The sequence below is a fragment of the Olea europaea genome, chromosome 3 (genome assembly GCF_002742605.1).
Source record: "Olea europaea var. sylvestris chromosome 3, O_europaea_v1, whole genome shotgun sequence".
Taxonomy (NCBI): Eukaryota; Viridiplantae; Streptophyta; class Magnoliopsida; order Lamiales; family Oleaceae; genus Olea; species Olea europaea.
Genome location: NC_036239.1, coordinates 9,752,896 through 9,773,170, shown reverse-complemented (window position 1 = coordinate 9,773,170; position 20,275 = coordinate 9,752,896). Strand labels below are relative to the sequence as shown.

The following is a 20,275-nucleotide window of genomic DNA, read 5'->3' as shown; positions in this document are numbered from 1 at the left end:
TAGGTATTTTTTCAAATTGTGCCTTGACCTGGAGACTTGACCTTCAAGGAATCCTGGTGAATTTGAGGTAGGACTTTAATTACATCATATTACCTATTTCTTTGTCATTAACTGTAGTTCTTAGTGTTCTTTTATTGTTTCGTTTTGAAATAAATTGACACTGTACGTATTGGTGTGATCTTCTTGTACTATTGAATCTTTTTATGGAGTACCCAATTCCTCTATTAAACACTGAACTTCAAAATCATTTTCTTGTGTTGATTAAAAACTTCAAATGTCAACTTCTACATTTGAACTTAGAATTTTTAATGGAAAATAGACTTTTCCATTTGGCAGCAAAAAATGAAAGGAGCCCTTGTTCAACGGAAAGTTTCAAAAGCAATAACAAAAGAATTCCATGCTACAATGACCCCTAATCAAATTGCTGAAGCTGATGAACTTGCTTATACTTCTATAATTCTCCATTCGTCTAATCAAGTATTGAGAAAAGTAGGAATTTCGTGTTTTTTTTTTTTTTAAATTGAAATAATGTTGTTTTCTTTGGTAATTTACAGGTCTGAATCTTGGAGGATTATTTTCCTACCAAGGTGTTCTTTGGATTGATCTATTATATTTCAGAGGATCTTGGGATTGTGGTCAAACCAAGGACCATTACTCTGATTTTACAATATACTATTCTCCCTTAAAGTAATATTGTCTAGAAATTGTTCTTACTTGAATTCTACATGAATATTACTGCTATATTGATGCCTGTTGTTTTGATGTATCATATATGTTATGATATACAAGTTTGCATTGATTATCTAGGCCATTGATCGTCCATTCTCCCTTGTTCCCTATCCTTACTTCTTGTCTAGGTATTTTTTCAAATTGTGCCTTGACCTGGAGACTTGACCTTCAAGGAATCCTGGTGAATTTGAGGTAGGACTTTAATTACATCATATTACCTATTTCTTTGTCATTAACTGTAGTTCTTAGTGTTCTTTTATTGTTTCGTTTTGAAATAAATTGACACTGTACGTATTGGTGTGATCTTCTTGTACTATTGAATCTTTTTATGGAGTACCCAATTCCTCTATTAAACACTGAACTTCAAAATCATTTTCTTGTGTTGATTAAAAACTTCAAATGTCAACTTCTACATTTGAACTTAGAATTTTTAATGGAAAATAGACTTTTCCATTTGGCAGCAAAAAATGAAAGGAGCCCTTGTTCAACGGAAAGTTTCAAAAGCAATAACAAAAGAATTCCATGCTACAATGATCCCTAATCAAATTGCTGAAGCTGATGAACTTGCTTATACTTCTATAATTCTCCATTCGTCTAATCAAGTATTGAGAAAAGTAGGAGAACGACATGACACTAAGGCCTTATGGGAGAAATTAGAAGAACTTTATCTTGTTAAGTCTTTGTATAGTAAATTGTTTCTTTTAGAGATGTTTTTTTAGTTTTAAGATAGATACCACTATAGATTTAGAAAACAATCTTGATACTTTTAATAAATTGGCACATGACATCACTAATGCTGGTGATAAGGTTTCTGAGGAATATCAAGCTGTCATTCTTCTTAATGCTATACTTGAGATCTATAAAGAAATTAAAAGTGCCATAAAATATGGCAGAGATATCCTAAAATGTGATGTGGTTATAAATTCTTTAAGAAGCAAAGAATTGGAACTTAAATTTGAAAAACATACTAAGGATTCAGAAAGTCTGTTTGTAAGGTGCAAGTCTCTCAATGGGCAAAGTAATAGTCAGTATAATTAGGGTTACCAAGGGAAGTATAATAACTCAAAATGTAAAGAAAAACATAGGTCAAAATCTAGGACTAGGAATAAGAGATGTTATGAGTGTGATAAAACTTGATATTATATAACGAATTGTGTAAAGAAAAAGGGAGAACATAGAGAAAAGAGTGTAGATGAGGGAAATGTAGTTGAACCACTAGAAAAAAGAGCTATTGATGTCTATGTGGTCACTAATCACACTCTTGATTAAATGCTGTAGATTTTTCTGAGAACAATGATCAGAATCAGGAGTGGACTATGGACTCCGGGTGTACTTTTCACATGACCTCTAGAAAATCTTGGATAGAAAACTTTAAAGATATAAATGGTGGTGAGGTTGTGATGGGTAATAATATAGCCTACAGGGTAAGCAGTCTAACTTTGAAGTTTGAAAATGGATATATCTTTACTCTAGAAAGAGTAAGATATTTCTCTAATTTAAATAGAAATTTGATTTCAATGGGTGGTCTAGATGACATAGGCCTACAAACTAGGCTTGGAAATGGCCTGTTAAAGGTGATCAAATGGTCCCTTGTCATTTTCAAGGATACCAAGAGAAATGATATATATGTCACTAGAGCTGAAGTAATTTCAAGTCAAACTGTTGAATCCTCAAGTGCTGAAATTAACGCTAACTTAAAGTGGCATAATAGGTTAGCACGTGTTAGTGAGAAGGGCTTGCATATCTTAAGTAAGAAGGGTGTGTTTGGAAAAGATATTAACTCTAATATCCCTTTCTGTGAGCACTGCATTTTAGGAAAACAGCATAAACTCCACTTTGATACAGGAAAATAAGTAGCTATATTTATGTTGGAATATATACACTCTGATTTGTGGGGTCTCTCATCCACTATCATTCAAGGTGAAAATAAATATTTTTTATTCTTGATTGATGACTTTTCAAAGAAAGTTTGGACAATTCTTTTAAAACAAAAATCTGACACTTTTGAAAAATATAGAGATTGGAAAATTTTAATTGAAAATCAAACTATTAAAAAGATAAAAATCTTGAGAACTGATAATGGTTTGAAATTTTGCAATACTGAATTTAATCACCTGTGCTAAATTGATGGGATTTTTAGGCATAAAATCGTGCCCTATTCCCCTCAGAATGGAGTTGTTGAGAGGATGAATAAGACCATTCTTCACAAGGTTAGATGTATGATGATTAACTCCGGGGTTCCTAAAGTGTTATGGGAGAAGCTATTATGATTGCAGTATATGTAATTAATAGGACACCTACCACCTCCCTTGATGGCAAGTCTCCTGAGAAGGTCTGGACTGAAAAATTACTGCACTATACCCACCTTAGAACTTTTGGTTGATCTGCCTACTCTCATTAGAATATTGGCAAGCTAGAACCAAGATCCCAAAAATGTGTTTTTATGGGATATCCTAAAGGTGTGAAATGATACAGACTATGGACTAGAAGCTTTAAATGTTTTAAAATGATCACTAGTGGAAATGTGACCTTTAATGAAAACGATATGCCATGTATAAGTAAAAAACATCAAGATGATGTTCTTGTGAGTGACAAAGAAGATGTGTCTAGGCTACAGGTAGAGCCTTGGACTCCACCTGACCCCACGGGTCTTAAGCAGGCTGAAGTAGAAACTAAGAATGTCTCTGACTTTCATGAAGATGATGAATGGAATATCCTAGAAGAATGTGAATATAATAACCAATTAGAGTTAGGAGAGAAATAAGAGAGCCTACTAGGATGAGAGATTATATGTCCTTTGCAGTTTTGTCTTACCAGAATTTTGCATTTAAGGAACTTAAATCTTATCAATAGGCTGTCAACTATCAATTATTAGCAAACTGGCAACTTCCTATGAATGAAGAAATGAATTTCCTGTTAAAGAACAATACCTAAACTTTGGTAGCAAAATGGTTTACTCAAAAGCTTGGTATTGATTACAGTGAAACCCATTGTTAAATATACTACCATAAGAGTCCTGCTAGCTCTAATTTCTCAATATAATCTTGAACTTGAACAAATGGATGTAAAAACTACCTTCTTGCATGGTGACTTGGAAGAAACCATCTATATGAATAAACCACAAGGTTTTATTGATGTTAATAAACCTAAACATGTTTGTTTATTAAAAAGTTCTTTGTATGGACTTGAACAATCATCTAGACAATGGTACAAAAGGATTTGATAACTTTGTGTCATCTCTTAATTTCAAAAGAAGTTCTTTTGATCATTTTCTTTGCTTTAGGAGTAAAACTAAATCTCGTCTTTACTTTAGAAGGAGTAAAATTGGATCTGTGATTGTTTACTTGCTCAATTATGTTGATGACATATTGTTAATTGGCAAGAATATAAGTGACATTTATGACATTAAAAGATTCTTAAGTTCTGAATTTGAAATAAAAGACTTAGGTCATGCAAAGAGGATTTTGGGAATGCATATCAAAAGAAACAAGTCAAAACAGAGTTTATTTCTATCTCAATCTTCTTACATAAAAAAGGTGGTTATTTAAATTTTCTATGCATGAATCAAAATCTATCACCTTGCCTATTACCATTCACCTTAAACTCAACAAAGATCAGTGTCCTGTCAATGAATATGATATTAAATACATGCAAAAAGTGCCTTATGCTAATTTGTATGCGCCAGACCTGATGTTGTACATGCAATTAGTACATAAAGCATATTTATGGCCAATTCTGGCCTTGAACATTGGACTGCATTAAAGTGGTTACTAAGGTACTTAAAGGGTTCTTATGATTTGGGATTATATTTTAAATTTTGTAAAGATGGTGTTATTCTAAAAGGTTTTGTGGGTTCTGATTATATTGGGGATAATGACAATAGGAAATCAACCATTTCTTATATGTTTACCTTATGTGATAGTTGCATAAGTTGGAAGTCCCATTTACAACTTATTGTTGGCGTATTCACCATAGAAGCTGAATATGTGGTTGTTACCGAGGCCATAAAAGAGTCTTTATGGCTCAAAGGTTTGTTATATGAATTAAATGAAGTCTCTTGTCCAGTAGTTATTTATTCTAATAGTCAAAGTGCAACACATTTATGTAAAAATACTGTTTTTCATGAAATAACAAAACATATAGATGTTAGGCTGCACTTTATTAGAGATATAATTCAAAAGGAATCCATAATACTAGAAAATATTTCAACACAATTTAATCTTGTTGACGTGGAAGCTCAGGTAATTCCTTTGAACAAGTTTAAATCATACTTACAAATGCTAAACATTGATACTGGGTTACATTTGTGATATTGCAGATGACTTGTTAGATTCTTGATGTTGATGACCATAGGAATGCAAATGGATAATCTAGTCCTGCTCAGATGTAATTAATCATTGACATCAAGGTGGAGACTGTTTGGACTGTGATGTCAAAGTCCAGTCCAATATAATAATAGGGCAATGATGAAAACGGGCCAATCCCATAAAATACTATTTACCATTGCTCGATAATGCAAGTGAAGTAGCCCAACTACCCGAGCCCAATATATGGTGATACGTGTGTTGCTCTAGACCATTGACCAGTCATTGATATCAACAGTTGCTATTAAGGCGTATAAAAGGGTACTGGGTGGTTGTCCTAGACGCTTTATGCATTCGAGTCTTGTGTAAAACTCTCTAGATTCTCTCTGTGTCTTTTGGGTATCCTTCATGTTCTTTGTTCTTCTCTCTTGAACTTTTGGTTTGGCGGAAATCTGATGAAATTATCAAGTCTAGGTGATTCTTAGTGTGAAGGAAAGTGTTGATATCTGTGTGACGTCATTTTGGTCCATTGAAGTAGCTGCAATTCATACATTGAGGGTTAGGGTTCGAGGTTTTACACTTGTACAAAAGGGTATAATGTTTTGAGCTCTAGGTCATCGAGATCTTTGATGTCGATGTTCGATCCATTGGTTGTAAATCTATAGAGGAAACAAATTTCTATATTGCAATTGTATTTTGATTTCTTGACTTGATATCCCTAACACAATTTTATTTATCTATTTATTTTTCAAAAAGAAAACACTAGAATCAGGTTGATTGAATTGGGTTCTTCACAGGATAGATTTCAATAAACTATCACGTGCCTTCATCCTTTTCATTTCTTTTGCTGCAATGAAGAAAAAGTATCAAGGATACAGCGTTGATTTGGCATGACAATGTACAGATATTATCTCTATCAACTTCATGAAGTAAAACAGTGAAATTCAATCAAAAATGTGATTATAAAGATCAGTGAAGAGCATTTTGTTGGAAGAATTTTGTGAATAGTGACGCCGAAATAAGTATAATGATGGTGACAAAGCCGAGGCAAGAGTTGGACTCTTTGTCCTTAAGTCGAATTTGCCCCGCAATGGTGCTTACGGATTTCGGCAATCGACTCCCAAGATACAACGGCTACACTTGTGTTTGTAGCACTCCAAAACACAAGTACAACGAACCAAATGTAGGCTTATGTACTCCACAGATGAAATGAAAGATAATCAAAATAAATGAAATGATTTTGATTTTGGATAGAAGAGAGGATGAGAGACGTTTTTGCATATCAAACTGGGAGGAATAGGACACCCAAAGAGTCCTATTTATAGACCATGAAGGGGTGTGGACGAAATGGTTGAGGCCAAACCATGCACCCTTTCCAAACAATGCACCTTTATGAAAAGGTGTCTATTCACTAATGGTTGAGGTCTTTTTCGTAATTTCTCATTCATCCGATATTGGTTTTCGAAATGCCAAATATACCCTTCAATACATGCAGAGAAATCAAAATTCTCTTTCGGGGGCGTTGCCCCCGACCCCCCACAATGGGCGCTGCCCCCTCGACCCTCGCGACCTGACCGGGCAGGTCGATCCCCGTTTGTGCGCCCCGAAGCGGTGAAGTGGCAAACAATTTTGCCTAAACGGATTGAGTCGAGCTTTTGAGTATTTGGCCGAATTCGATACGAACTTTAATCGATTTTCAATTCTCAATTTATTTAACCAATATCCAACACATTTTTCTCAGGCAGGGAACTACAGAGACTTCAATATGATCAGCATATTGAACAGAAACTGAGCTAATGACCTAACTAATACTTACTGAAAGCACTCTCAAACAGAAAGGCTAGAATATACACTAAATAAAATAAGAACTCTTCAATTAAACTGTGAAACTAGTTAACCTTTACATTACCAGCAAACACTATGAAACCAAGATCAAACTCATGTATTTTAAAAATTGCATCCACAAACATAAACAAATCACTGATTCTTAAAATAATTGTAGATACTCAAAACTTAAAAGTTGAAAGATAGAAAACACTGAAAATTGAGCTTCTCGTCCGTCTGTTAGCTAACGATAGAATACTTGCCTTTCAATTATGATAAAATACTATTAAATATAGAATTGCGATAAAATATTTGCCTTTTAAAGCATGAAAATATAGTGCATTTGGACCAAAAAAAATCAAAAATCAAAAATCAGATGTGCTAACTAATAAAAGGTTGATTATGATTATACAAAATAAATAAATAAATTGAGAATATAAGTACAATAATAAGCAAATGTTGAGAAAGGCTAATACAATTGAAAATTTGTGCAACAAAAAATTGTGGTGCCAATATATTTACCTTCAAAGAATTGGGTAAAAATAATTGGTCCATAGAGGATCCAAGTGTTACGAAAATGAAAACTGGAGCCTACTCATTACATATTAATAGTTTGAGGACCTTTCTGTAATATTTCCTTTCATATACTGATATCCCCTCGTCTCCCATCTCTCTGTCTTCTCTCGTCTCTCTCTCATTTATCCCATTTCTATTTGTGCTGACAACCGCCATTTCTATGATTTAAAGGCCTTCCTCATCAGGTACTTGAACCTGTATCTTTCTATGCACGGACAGTTCTATTGCCATTATTTTCCCCCCTTTTTTAATTGATTGCATGAAGGAGCCAGATTTGCATTTTAACTAATGGCGGAAGGTGTTTATTGGTAATACAATCTGATTCGAGGCAATAAGTTATGTAATCTTGAATCTCTGACCTGTTCTTGTTATGTTATACCCTTTACGGCCTGTTAGTTAATAGCTGTTGGATTGGGGGCGATATGAGTTGGGATGTCTGACGGGGGAATTAGGGCTTGTTTGAATTAGCATTTGCAATTTTTGCTTGATTCTAAGAGTTGTTGTTAGGAAACAAAAGAGCATAACAAGAGAAAGCTATAAAAAGAGAGGGAAAAAAAAAAAAAAAAACTTTTTACACCAAATGATTTCCAATCTCCAAAGCTAGTTGATTTAATGAGCACTCGTAGAACTTTGAGTGTCATTTACATGGATCTTTTCAAGTGCCAACAAAGTACTGGAATTAAGTGTAATCTACTTATAGTTTTTATTTGGCTTACTACTGGATTTTTTTATTATTATTTATTTATTTAATTTTTTGGTGGCATTTTATGAATGTCAAAACTTATTATTTCTGAGTCATATTTATGATATCCAAGATCCTTTCTCGAGGTAAAAAAGGGTCAAAATGTGTAGTTTTACCACTAAAGGATATGCGTTTTTGCAGTTTAGGGGTCATTTGTATCGTTTAAGAATATTTAACTTCATCTTACTGAATTTGAATGTCTGTGTTTCCACTGTTTTACTACAATGTCATGGTCTGGAAACGAACATAGTATTATCCCTTTTTCCCAAGCAGTTCCACATTTATTTCTTATTGTTCTAGTTCTTAGATTAATCAACTCAAGAACCCAGGCTACCTTATCTGCAATTAGATTTGGAGATTTGCAGCCTTTAAAGGTAGGGAGAGAGGGTTAGTCCAGAGCAATGGGATATATGAGGAATTGTGGCACACTGGCAGTAAAGGTGACTGCTGGGGGAGGAAGATGTGCTTTCATAACAGTGTCAGTGGTGATGGCCAGGTGATTATCTATGATTAGTTTCATGGACCTATTGGTCATACCATGGTGGTGCTGGCACAGGTAGATGATCTTTGCTGGATTTTTTTTGTTGGGACTGACTGATAGTCAGGAGGTGGTAGTGATGGAATATTTCCCTGCCTTCATATGTTCTCACTTATTAAATACCACTATTCTTGGTTTTTGAGCTTTCAAATCATTCCCGCATACAATGGTGATGATGTTTGTGTCTGTGGAGTGGGCATGCTGGTAATTTTTCAGGTATGACCTATTTTTATTGGCAGTAAACATTTGGATGCTGTTTGGTGGTGCTGGGGTTTGAAATGGATGTGGAGTTGAGAGAGAGCAGGCTAGTGGTGATTATGTTTGTGTTGGTGATGTGGGGATGCTGGTAATTGATCAGGTATGACCTATTTTATTGGCAATAAAAGTTTGGTTTCTGGTTGGTGGGGATGGAATTGGATATGGATGTGGTTATAGTTGTGGTCGTGGTTGTGGGAGTGAGAGAGAGCATAAAAGTGGAAAATATACAAGGAAAAGCTTTCTTCAAGAACTCTATTCTCAAATTCAGACAGGGAGAACAATGATTAGATTTCTTCAAACCTATGTTGAAGCCATCTTTTTGTGAGATTTTCATCTTCCTCACTGTTAAATGCCCCACCTAATACCTCCTAATATCTTTTATAAGAACTTGACATCTCACAAAAGAATGGATTTTTGTTTCTTTTTGCTTCAGAAATTTTCAAGTTAGTTCTAGATGCATGGATAGTAATACCACTGATGCGCTCTCTAATTATGATTGGTTATGCATGTATCTAGTTGTGTACTCTGTAATTATGTTTCGAACATGAAAACCAGCATTCCAAACAATATTGGCTTGTAAGATGGTGAGGTTAGTCGACTATATTCTAATGCTCTTCATTCTTACAACAGGAGCATTTTATTGAAAGTGATTTTCTGGGCATTTGTTTTTCTAATTTTCAAAATAATGACAGAAGCTGACCGTGAAATAATAAAGCCTGAGGTATGTCTTACATGCGAACTTTTTGATTGTTTAATGCTTCTGAATTCTTCTATTTTAATTGTTTGTAATGCGTCTCTGTAGACACGCTTTATGCTCATTTGATTAATGTGACAGCTCTTTTTTCTATTTTGATATTGAAACTCCTTACCTTTGTTTTAGTATCACTCATATCGACATACTGATTAATTCTTTAAATACGGTTTCATGAAGAATGAAGACTTAATGGGACAATGACGCTCTTCAGGCGTTGATTGTTTCTTTTAGGCAATAAACTTTGAAGAGAAAAAGACCAAGAGAAAAGGCATTGGGCATAAAGTTCATTGATTTAGGAAGTAAAATAAGTCTGTGCATAATTGTGGATGACATTCTATCTTATATTGTACCAGTTTAAGGAGTCTGACCAGATTTTTTACTTGGACAACTCTGATTGTAGAAGATGCATAACCACGGGGCGGGGTATTTAAATGAGAAGATGATGCAATCTCGAATTTATCTGACTCAAGTTAGACTATGATGGTTGCTAGTTTTGTTCATTTGTTTACATTAATCTGTGTCCTGCTGCTAAATGCCATCTGACTTGCCACCATTATATTTAAGAATTACTTCAAAGATTTAGTCCTCGTTTGATTCCCATTATTTTCAAAATACATTTTTCTCTCTTTTCTTTTCAACCACACATTCTTCAATAAAATAAATTACACACAAACCCAAAATATTTTCTTATTTTTTAACCATACACCATCAATCTATTATTTCAAAATACATTCTTACAATCAAATGAGGCTTAAACAGGCTCTTAGGTCTCAAGATTATTAAATTAAAATACAAAGGAAGCAGAGCGTGCATGTACACGCCGTTCTAGCATTAATCTATTTTGTAAAAGTAGGGGTTCTGATCAATAAACTATTCTTTTCTATTGGATTCCAACTCTCATAATCTTTTATTAGAGCGACAATCCTTTGGGAATGAAGAGAATGGATATTAATAAAGAAGATTGGGGTTGAAATGCTTCAAAAGGCTTAATTGGGTATCAAGACGTACCTCACTGAGCCAATAAAATAATTAAGAAGAATATAGCAATACAAAAACATGCTTATAAACTTATAGTAAATCTTAAAAAATTCATGAAATTGTAATTTACCATTAAAAGTAGAAATAATTCAAAAATCTCTTATATCATTGCTACAAATAAGATGTCTAATATCTTCAATATATTTGATCCTCCTATGATCCTCATCATTATCAGTGTTTTCTCATTCTTTCTCATCCTTTTCTCCTTGCAATAGTGTATACTCCTTTCCCTTCTATGTCAAGGCATGAAAAAGAATATGACATTGCTATATGTACATCAAGATTTACATAAGGGATTATATAATGCTCATATGGCACTCTACCATCTGCCAATTTAAAACACAACCAACTTTATTATTCAATTTTTTTCATCCACATCATTTTCGGTAACCACTTATGTATCATTTTTATGTACAAGTAGCAAAATCTAAAAGGATATATGAAAAATCCCCAAAACGTTTCAGTTTATAAATAACTAGTTCAAAAGACTAAGGAAATTAATAAAAATGTCCAAAATATCAACTAGGGGCGACAAAATGGGTGGGCCATTCAATAATGACCTGCCTTCATCCAAATCTAAAATCTGGTCCTAGCATAGCCTAGACCATCTTCCAAATCAACATATCGCGGGCCGGTCCAGTCCGGTCCAATCCATCGTGTTTTATTCTCTTAGTTTATTCTCATTAATGTACTTGTGGATTACATTGTTATTTGTTTGTGAACTATAAAATATAATTTATAAGTAGAAGTTACGAATAATAGTTTCTGCATCATTAGGTTAAATACATTCTAATGAAGTTGACGCCTACTTAACCAAAAAATAATAAAAATTTTATAGTGCAAGTACACTTGAAAGTTTAATTTAATCGAATTTAAAAACAATATATTATTAGTATGAAGAGCTGGAGAATGTAAGAAGTTAGGGAGTATGAAAACTGCGATAAGAGTGTGAGAGGAGGAGAGATTTTTTGGAAAGATGTAGAAAAAACAGCGTGTTTATAGCCAACGACTCTTTTAATTTTATTTTTTAATAAACCAGACATATCCTCATGGATCATCGAGTTAGACAAGTTATTTATTATGGTGGAGAAACCTGTGAACTGGCCTGAACCAGATGGTCTAGTTTTGATCTGGTTTTTACACCGGTGGGTCGTTTTGTGTCTGGACCCTGCCTATTTTGACACCTATACACAAGACCATGGGCGACCACCTTAGTTGCCTCAAGGTTGAAGCCCAAAAACAGCAATTATAGCTCACAGACATATTCTGATATTTGAATTGAGGTGTAAGCTTTAAGTAGTTTTATCAAACAACACCTCTAGCGGAACTAGGGCTTAGAAAGGCTCCATAGGTGCGTAACTCATGATAGCAGTTTTAGACAAAAGTGTGGACACAGGGATGCTACAGGGGCAAAAGGTTGTCTCCCTTTCAATTGATTGCAGGAGTCCTTGTTTGTACAGGCTATCTGCTGTAGATGTTAAACATAAAGCAGTGAAGTGTGGTAGATTTTTGTGCCGACATGGAGTTTCTGTATATTTGTTTTTTGTTTTTTTTTTTATGGGTCAGGATCATGCCCCCCCGGCCCCATCTTATAGAGTATCACTTATCAATTTGGGGAATCAAAGATTGATTTTTTATTTATTTATTTATTTATTTTTTTGGGGGCTGGGGTGGGGGGTGTGTGTGTGTGTGTGGGGAGGAGATCTTTGAACCCTTGCAAGTGAGAAAGCAACTACGAAAGTGGATTACCATCAAACTCAAACATTACACTGGGAGAAAGCAAAGACTGAAAAACATTAGATCCAAACATCTGGTCCTATTCCTGTTAATTATGGCATAAGATGAATGCACCACATTAATTTAGGAGTGCTGAACTGGGAGAATGTGTGGTTTGTTACTTATATTTGGATAGAAGAGCAAAAGAGAAGAAAAAGATCTTGAGAACATTACATTATCTTCAATATTTCGTTAAGCTTCCCACTTATCGTGGTTCTTGAGTTGCACTGTTATTATTATTATTATTATTATTATTTTTGAATCCTTATTGTTTTGATTTGCTGTGTTTATATTGTGCATTATCAGATGCTAAGGGCTCATGTGTGGCTTCAAACTTCTGATGGTTCAATACTACAAGTGGAACAAGAGGTTGCCATATTTTGTCCCTTCATATGTCATGAAATACAATCAGGCACAGGATCTTTGAAGTGTTATCCCATCTCCCTTCCTTCACGGGTCAATCCTCTTATGTTGAGCTTGATTCTTGACTACTGCCGGTTTCATCAAGTACCAGGGCACTCTAACAAGGTCTTTACATGTTCCCGAAACTTAACCCTTTTTTAAAGTTGATTTTCCTTGTCTTGAGTTCTACATTATCCAAACAACATTTAAAAATGTATGTCACTATTGTTTGTGAAACTGCAGAAATAAGTCCTTTAGATGAAATTAAGATACAAATTTAGTTCTTTTTTGATGCAGGAGAGGAAATCCTTTGATGAGAGGTTTGCTCGAATGGATACTAAACGGCTTTGTGAGCTGACTTCTGCTGCTGACAGTCTTGAACTGAAGCCATTGGTAGATCTCACCAGTCGTGCACTTGCACGGGTGATTGAGGGCAAGACTCCTGAAGAGATTCGAGAGATATTTCACCTGCCTGATGATCTCACAGAGGTGTCTTGTCCTTGCTAGCAGTGTACATGCTGAATGTCCTTTTTATTTCTTTGGGGGGTATATCCATGTTTCTACATTTATTTTCTTACTTTGACGCATTTTATTGATTCAGGAAGAAAAATTGGAGCCCATAAAAAACACAATGGACGATCCTCGGATTCGGTTATTAAATAGATTGTATGCCCGAAAGAGGAAAGAGTTAAAAGAAAGAGAGAGACTAAAGGTGATACATTATTACTTAATGTACTTCGTTATTAACCTCCAGTGTTTCTTAAGGTTTTTATGTGATGAGCATCTATATTCAGATTAATAAGCTGCTTGTAAGTTCTGGTTTTTTTTTTTTTTTTTTTTTTTTCTTTATTATTTTTTTTTTTGGTGCTACAAGAAAACAACAGTTAGTGCTAGACATATACCTATGATCTGAATGTAAGTTGTCGTAAATGATGGTACATAAAAATTTTAATGTTTTAATATAGAAATATTTTTACTTTATGCTTCCTAGGTGTAAATTGGTTCCACCTCCATCACATACAGCTAGTGATGTTGGAAATCAAAAATCAAAACAATACTTGAGAGTATTAGAAGACTGTTTATGTTTCAAAATTTAGAATAGTCATCCTAAAATAAATAACATTATCATGACATACCAACAATTCCTTGCAAAATTTCAAATATAAGGAAACAACAAATTCATTAAGGGATGGGTACTTTTTTCCTTTATTCTTATGGGTATTTAACACTTTTTACCTTTAAAAGGGGAATCAATTATGCCAAACAATTGACAGTGAAGGTTTTTTCTTTTTAATTTTTAAAGGATAGGGGTGTCACTGTAATACTGAGTTACTCCAGGGATGTTGGTATTTGTAACTATACTTGTGAAGTTGAAATTTCTGATCTTTTCTTCTATGGAATAGACTTTTTGGTTGGTGGGATTAGTAATGTACGGTTATTTGGAAATAGTTATGATTCAAAGAATATACTTGTGCTCAATTTGGAAAGACAAAGTGGAATAAAAAATATGTAGGTGTTCGATTTAAATGTTATAGTTAACCAGGGAAATGAAAGACAGACAGAGTTGTTATTAAAGTTATATGTCACCATTAGAAAATTGTGACTACAGAGTTTGGACAAGCAATTTTCAAGTGTAATAGCTGCACAATTCAACCAGTTGACCAATTAAAACTCGTCAATATCAAAAAACTAAATACTTCTTTGCAGAATCAATATGTAAAATTATGTATACAGAGTGAAGATGGATTTCACTATCATATTATTTCTGTTAATAAATTATTTTTCTGCTGAGAATTCATTTATTTTTGACTGAGTTTCACGTCCAATAATAAGTTCTCTGTTTTCTTTTACTTTTTTATGTTTAGGTGCTAAATTTAGTAGATAGAATCAATTTTTTAGGTTTTAATTGTTATTATGGATTTTATGGTACTGGTCATCTACTTAAACTGCTACATCTTGCATCTGCTTTGCTCGTGTATGCTTTATGTTTGAGATGAGAAGTGCTGTTAAAAATCAAGGCCCAATTACATTCTTCACCCTTCTATGCTCTTACATCTTTTTCCTTTTGATTTTACTTTTGTGGAGACTTAAATACACATGGATTTGTGTTTGCAGATTCTAAGGGGACTACAACTTCTAAAAATAAAAAGAAGAACCGCAGGAGGAAAGACCATCAGAAGACTGCTCCTTTGAATTGCTCTAGTTGTTCAAATGGCACCTTTTTGAGCAATTCTGTAGATGTAAGTAAGAAGGTCAGGGTCACTTTCACTTTTCTGAGTTTAGACCGATTACAAGTTGATTGCTTAGGGAGTTACTCGTTTCTTAAGTCCCCTTTTAACTGACATAGAGAAACACATGCACCCTGCATACTCGAGTATGTGCCCATCCAGTTCTAATTGACATTCTGTTATGTTTCAGGAATCAAATAAGATGGATTCTGTATGCAACAACCGTATGGTTCGTGGCAATATTCTGCCTAATCTTGGTAACACAACAGAGTTGCTGGACACTGGAAATGCCAGATTTACACCTGAAGAGGAGTTTGATGATTGTGATTTAGATGATGATATTGACCCTGCTTTGAAAGAAGAAATTGATAGGTGAGCCCTATTCAGTTATTACAAAGTGCAGGTGTTGGAATCATTAAGAATCAGAACACCAGCAATTTTTGTTAATGGTTTATTATTGGGAATTCTGCTAGCTTCGCCGGATATAGTTAATGGTTTATTATTGTTGATCAGTTGGCTTATATGGTTATTCAGTTGCTAGTCATAGAAGTCCCTTTTAATATAAGTTTAAACTGTAATGGGTTTGAAATAAATTCAGGTTTTTTTACTGGATCATATGTGCTCAGTCTGGTCCTTTCCTGGGATTTAGAATAAATTATCTTCCATATATTATATTAGTTAGAGGTGGAGGAGAATGAGGAAAATCTAGGAAGTTTTACTTTAAACTTTCTGAAATATTGTTAAAGTTGAGTTGGTTTTGTGAAAGTCAGATCAAATGCTTTTAATGAAGTTTTTAGAGTTTCATGGATGTTAGAATGGAAAGAAGTTTTCGGAGTTTCATAGATGTTAGAATGACGAGATTGTATAGATGTGCATTTTTGGCTTAAATGTGTTTTATATAGTCATAGAGAGGATCCAGAACTTTCAAGGACCAAAGTCTACCTCTGCACTCACATTGGGATCGGGTTTCTCTAGCATATCATTGACGGAGCTTCTGGGGTTTCTGGATGCTACTTTTTTATATACTACGTGGATTGCGAGTGATTCTGGGAATTGATATGCAAGCTTAAAGAATGCTTTCCCCTTTTTTTTTTAATCGGGGGGAAATAAGATCCAGTGTTCACTTCAGATTGATATTTACCTATATGCGGTATTTGTTTAACTCTATTTTATATACCATCATTGAACTCCAAATGGTTATATCCTTGCCAAGATGTATATTTGCCTTGTATTGCTTCCTTTAACAGTCTAACCCTTGTTTGTTTAAGTATATGCGTAATGCCTGAGGAATATATAAAAAGCTTTACTGCTTGTGGTTTCCATCTGATTTATGTTCTTTATAATGTTGATTTAGAAGGAATTTTACAATGTTCTTATCATTTGGTTGTACTACTTTGGATGGTTGGTACATAAAAGGATCCTTGGACTCTTATTCTGACTTATTGTGCTACGTTACATCATGTGGTTAGTGACGCCATGGAATGGTTGGTACATAAAAGGATCCTTGGACTCTTATTCTGACTTATTGTGCTACGTTACATCATGTGGTTAGTGACGCCATGGAATGGTTGGTACATAAAAGGATCCTTGCACTCTTAATCTGACTTACTGTGCTACATTACATCATTGGTTAGTGACGCCATGGAAGTTAACTAGTTAAATTCTCCTCCCCGTACTCTTTCTGGAAACCGGGAAAAGATAAGTCAGAGAATACCAAAGAAATAGTCGGTGGAATTTAATATCTTTGTCTTTCTTTTTCGATATCTTGTAGTCTTTTGTGTGACGGATAGTAACTTATCTTATTGATCAGGGAAGTTGCAGACTTTGCTAGAAGATTGAACTCAGATTGGCCCGAAAGACTGCAAGAAATTCTCTCTCTGGGTAGTGAGAGAAGTCAATTACCGTTGAGTAGGAATGGAAATGGTACCTAGAGGAGATTTACAAGTGCCTCTATTTCTCTCATGTTCATTTCTTTGAGTAATTTTACTCTTTATCTAGCAATGAACCAAACGGAAGGAAAGGATTGATATATTCAACCCCAAATTCTTTGAAAATAAGCTTAATTTGTTGTTGTATCTGATTTTGTTTTTTTTTGGTGTTAAGTTCCTAGATCTGTCCTTTGGAGTTAAGGTATATACATTTTGAAGAGTGTTATGGTTTTGTCAAATAATCCACACTCTGGCTTATTAGATACTTGATATTCTCATACTAAGAATCTTCTTCTACTCTTTTGTGGGATTGATCATTGAAAATTTTCGTTCTTTGTATTTTGTCCTCATGACAGGAGACCAGCATCAGAAATGGTCCTGAATCCACGTCAACTTCAAAGTGGGCTCTGGTCAGAACAATTTTGGTCACTTCATGCCCAACTTTTTTGAGACAGAGATCCAAACGAAAGCTTGTTCTGGGTGGATAATTGGATCCAGCATCGAGAAGAGTTGGTAACATACATTGGTGGATTTACATTCAAGACTAACAACGATTTTGACCGTGTTCTGAGATACTCAGTTTTGATGATAAAAGGTCGATCTCGTGTACCTTTAGTGAACAAAATAAAGAAAAGAATATTTCAACATGAGCCAATTTTGTCGAACACAGTTTTCTCCTTTTTGGTGCCGGGCAGGCTGGTGATGGGGATCCCATAAATCCCGAGTCAAGAGACTTCAAATTGTGGAAGGTTTTCTGATGTAACCATAGAATGTTCCATGCGTTTTTTCCCCCTGTAATAGTATCTTTAGTCACAGTTAGGATCAGATTTCTTGTTGTGTAGACGTGTTGCAGCTACAAATTGTAGTATTGCAAGAATTTCAATTTTCTTTGAATGAGATTTGGTTCAAATTTACCATTTTATTTTATTATCCTTCTATGCTACAATTTTCAAATGCAGTAATTTTGGCCTTCATTGGATCTTGGTGTGTTGAATCAGTTGAGACCAGCCCCCATTTTTTTAAAATGAAAATGGGTGGAATAGTTTTTTTTTGAAAAATGAGTGGTCGAAAAAGAAAGATAATTTTTTGATTTACGTGTAATATTATTTTATAGAAGATTGTGTTATTGAAAATAGGAGAGAAAAAAGTAGAATGTAATGGAATGTAATTTAATGAGGTTCAAACGAGGGCAAAATTTGTTCATCATCCGACTCTATACAGGGAACTGAACACTTATGGTATATGTATATGTTGTATACGGTACAGATTTTATTTGTTATCATCATTATTAGTCCTAAATTTTAAGTTGAGGAAAAAATTTCATTCGGTTTTTCGACAATTTATTTTTGGACCTTTTACTTGTAAATAGGACAGGTATATATAGTGTTACCCAGAATATTGAAAATTCCTCCCGAATGTTACTTTTTCTTTATTTTTTCCAGTTCTACTACATCAATTAGTTTTGCTGAAAAGGAGAGTTTTTCTATTCAATGTTTTTAAATCGGTCAGTATGATCGGAAAATTGGATCTATAATAGGTCTGTCAACAGTATTTGATGACCACCTAAACCATATTAACCCCCTTTTGGCCTCCATTTCAAAATGGGTAGAATAATATATATATATATATAAGCAAAGGTTTTTGATTTATGTGTAATATTATTTTATGAAAAATTTGTGGTTGAAAGTAAGAGAGAGAAAAATGAAATGTAATTTAGTGCTTGTTTGGTAGAGATTTTGATAATTGATTTTTTGATCGTTAGAGATAAAGTGGGTCCTGCTTGTGAGAGAAGAATTCAAAAATGACGGCTAAAATAGTAAAATAATGGTTAAAAAATTGATTTTGATTGACTTTCAAAATGGTACCAAACAAGTTGTTAATGAGACCAAACGAAGACTAAGCACCCGTTTGATCCCAATTCTGGCTAAGAATACATTTTTAAATAGTAGATTGATGGAGAATGTGTAATTAAAAAATAAGGAAAAAAGTTTTGAATCTTACGTATAATATTATTTTATTAAAGAATGTGTGGTTAAAAAGAAGAGAGTAAAAAATTGTATTTTAAAAATAGTGGGAATTAAACAAGGGCCAAGTCGAATGATTTTTTGGTAATTTGGCGATGAATAACCAAGCCGAGCAGATTATAAAATGTGAAAATTTTAAACCACACATGTTAAACTTCCAACTTAAAAAACCAGGTTTAATCCTTATTTATTTAAAATTCAGATGATAATTCAACTTTTTAATTATAATTATAATTATAATATTATTAATTTAAACTAATCTACTTTTTAATTTTATTACTCTCTCTTTGCACAAAAGAAACCTCTCTCTACAACCCACGCACCCTAACCTTATTTCTCGTTCTACAATGTCAAGGAAATAACCATTTCTTTGTCGGCTCCGACAACAACAGGTAGAGGAAAGTTGGCTCTAGCAGTCGCTGTTGTTTTGGGTGCCACGTGCACCAGGGCTTGCTGTAACCAGGGAGCTCACCACTATCGTGGAGAAACGTCACGTCGCAAATTGGCTGAGTTAAAGTGTTGGCTTTGCACTTTGACCATTTTTTATTTTTTTTTTTCATTCACTACATTGGCCTCTTGAGTTGAAAAAGATAGTTGTGCCCTTATCATGTTCCATAATTACAAAAACATGTTAACAATAATACTCTTAAAAATGTAAATAAATTCAATCAATTCCCCAAGTAAATTTCAAAATCAATTTTATTTATCAGTTTCTCCAATACAGTTAAAAAGAAATTTTCTCTTCCATCTGCTTGAACAAATATCACAAAATTATCAAAGGTTCAACAAAAAAAACATTACTCACAGTCGGCACTCGAAATTGGTAAGTATAAATACGTATTTTTAATTTTGTTTTAGTTAAATTAGTATATTGTTTGAATTTTTAAATCTTATTTCGACGTAAGCCGGTGAATTATTACTGTATTAAACAGATGTATAATTTTTTTAGCAAAAATGAAGAAAAAATTCATCTGTATTTATATTATGTCAGAAAAAATTCCTAGTTGTCTGTAAAATAAATAATTAAACATTATTTGCATGAGAAAAAAAAGATCGGGCCGTATTTTTCCAGCTGGCCCAAACGTAAACAGCAGGCTCTTTTTTTTTAATGTTTAAGTATTTATTTTATAATTTATTTGTTCATATTTCATGAA

The 20,275-nt window shown here is 33.8% G+C and overlaps 1 protein-coding gene across 1 annotated transcript; it reads left to right on the top strand.

Annotated features, from left to right (window-relative positions):
- Positions 1–7,520: 7,520 nt before the first annotated feature.
- On the top strand, positions 7,521–18,027 carry LOC111378217 (SKP1-like protein 21). Its single transcript, XM_023001388.1, has 11 exons — positions 7,521–7,761; positions 9,602–9,692; positions 12,846–13,067; positions 13,239–13,430; positions 13,543–13,721; positions 13,933–14,005; positions 14,245–14,412; positions 14,807–14,916; positions 15,019–15,193; positions 15,360–15,541; positions 16,980–18,027. Exons 2-11 carry the CDS (start codon positions 9,657–9,659, stop codon positions 17,098–17,100), a joined length of 1,458 nt encoding a protein of 485 aa, XP_022857156.1. The 5' UTR covers positions 7,521–7,761; positions 9,602–9,656; the 3' UTR covers positions 17,101–18,027.
- Positions 18,028–20,275: the final 2,248 nt, after the last annotated feature.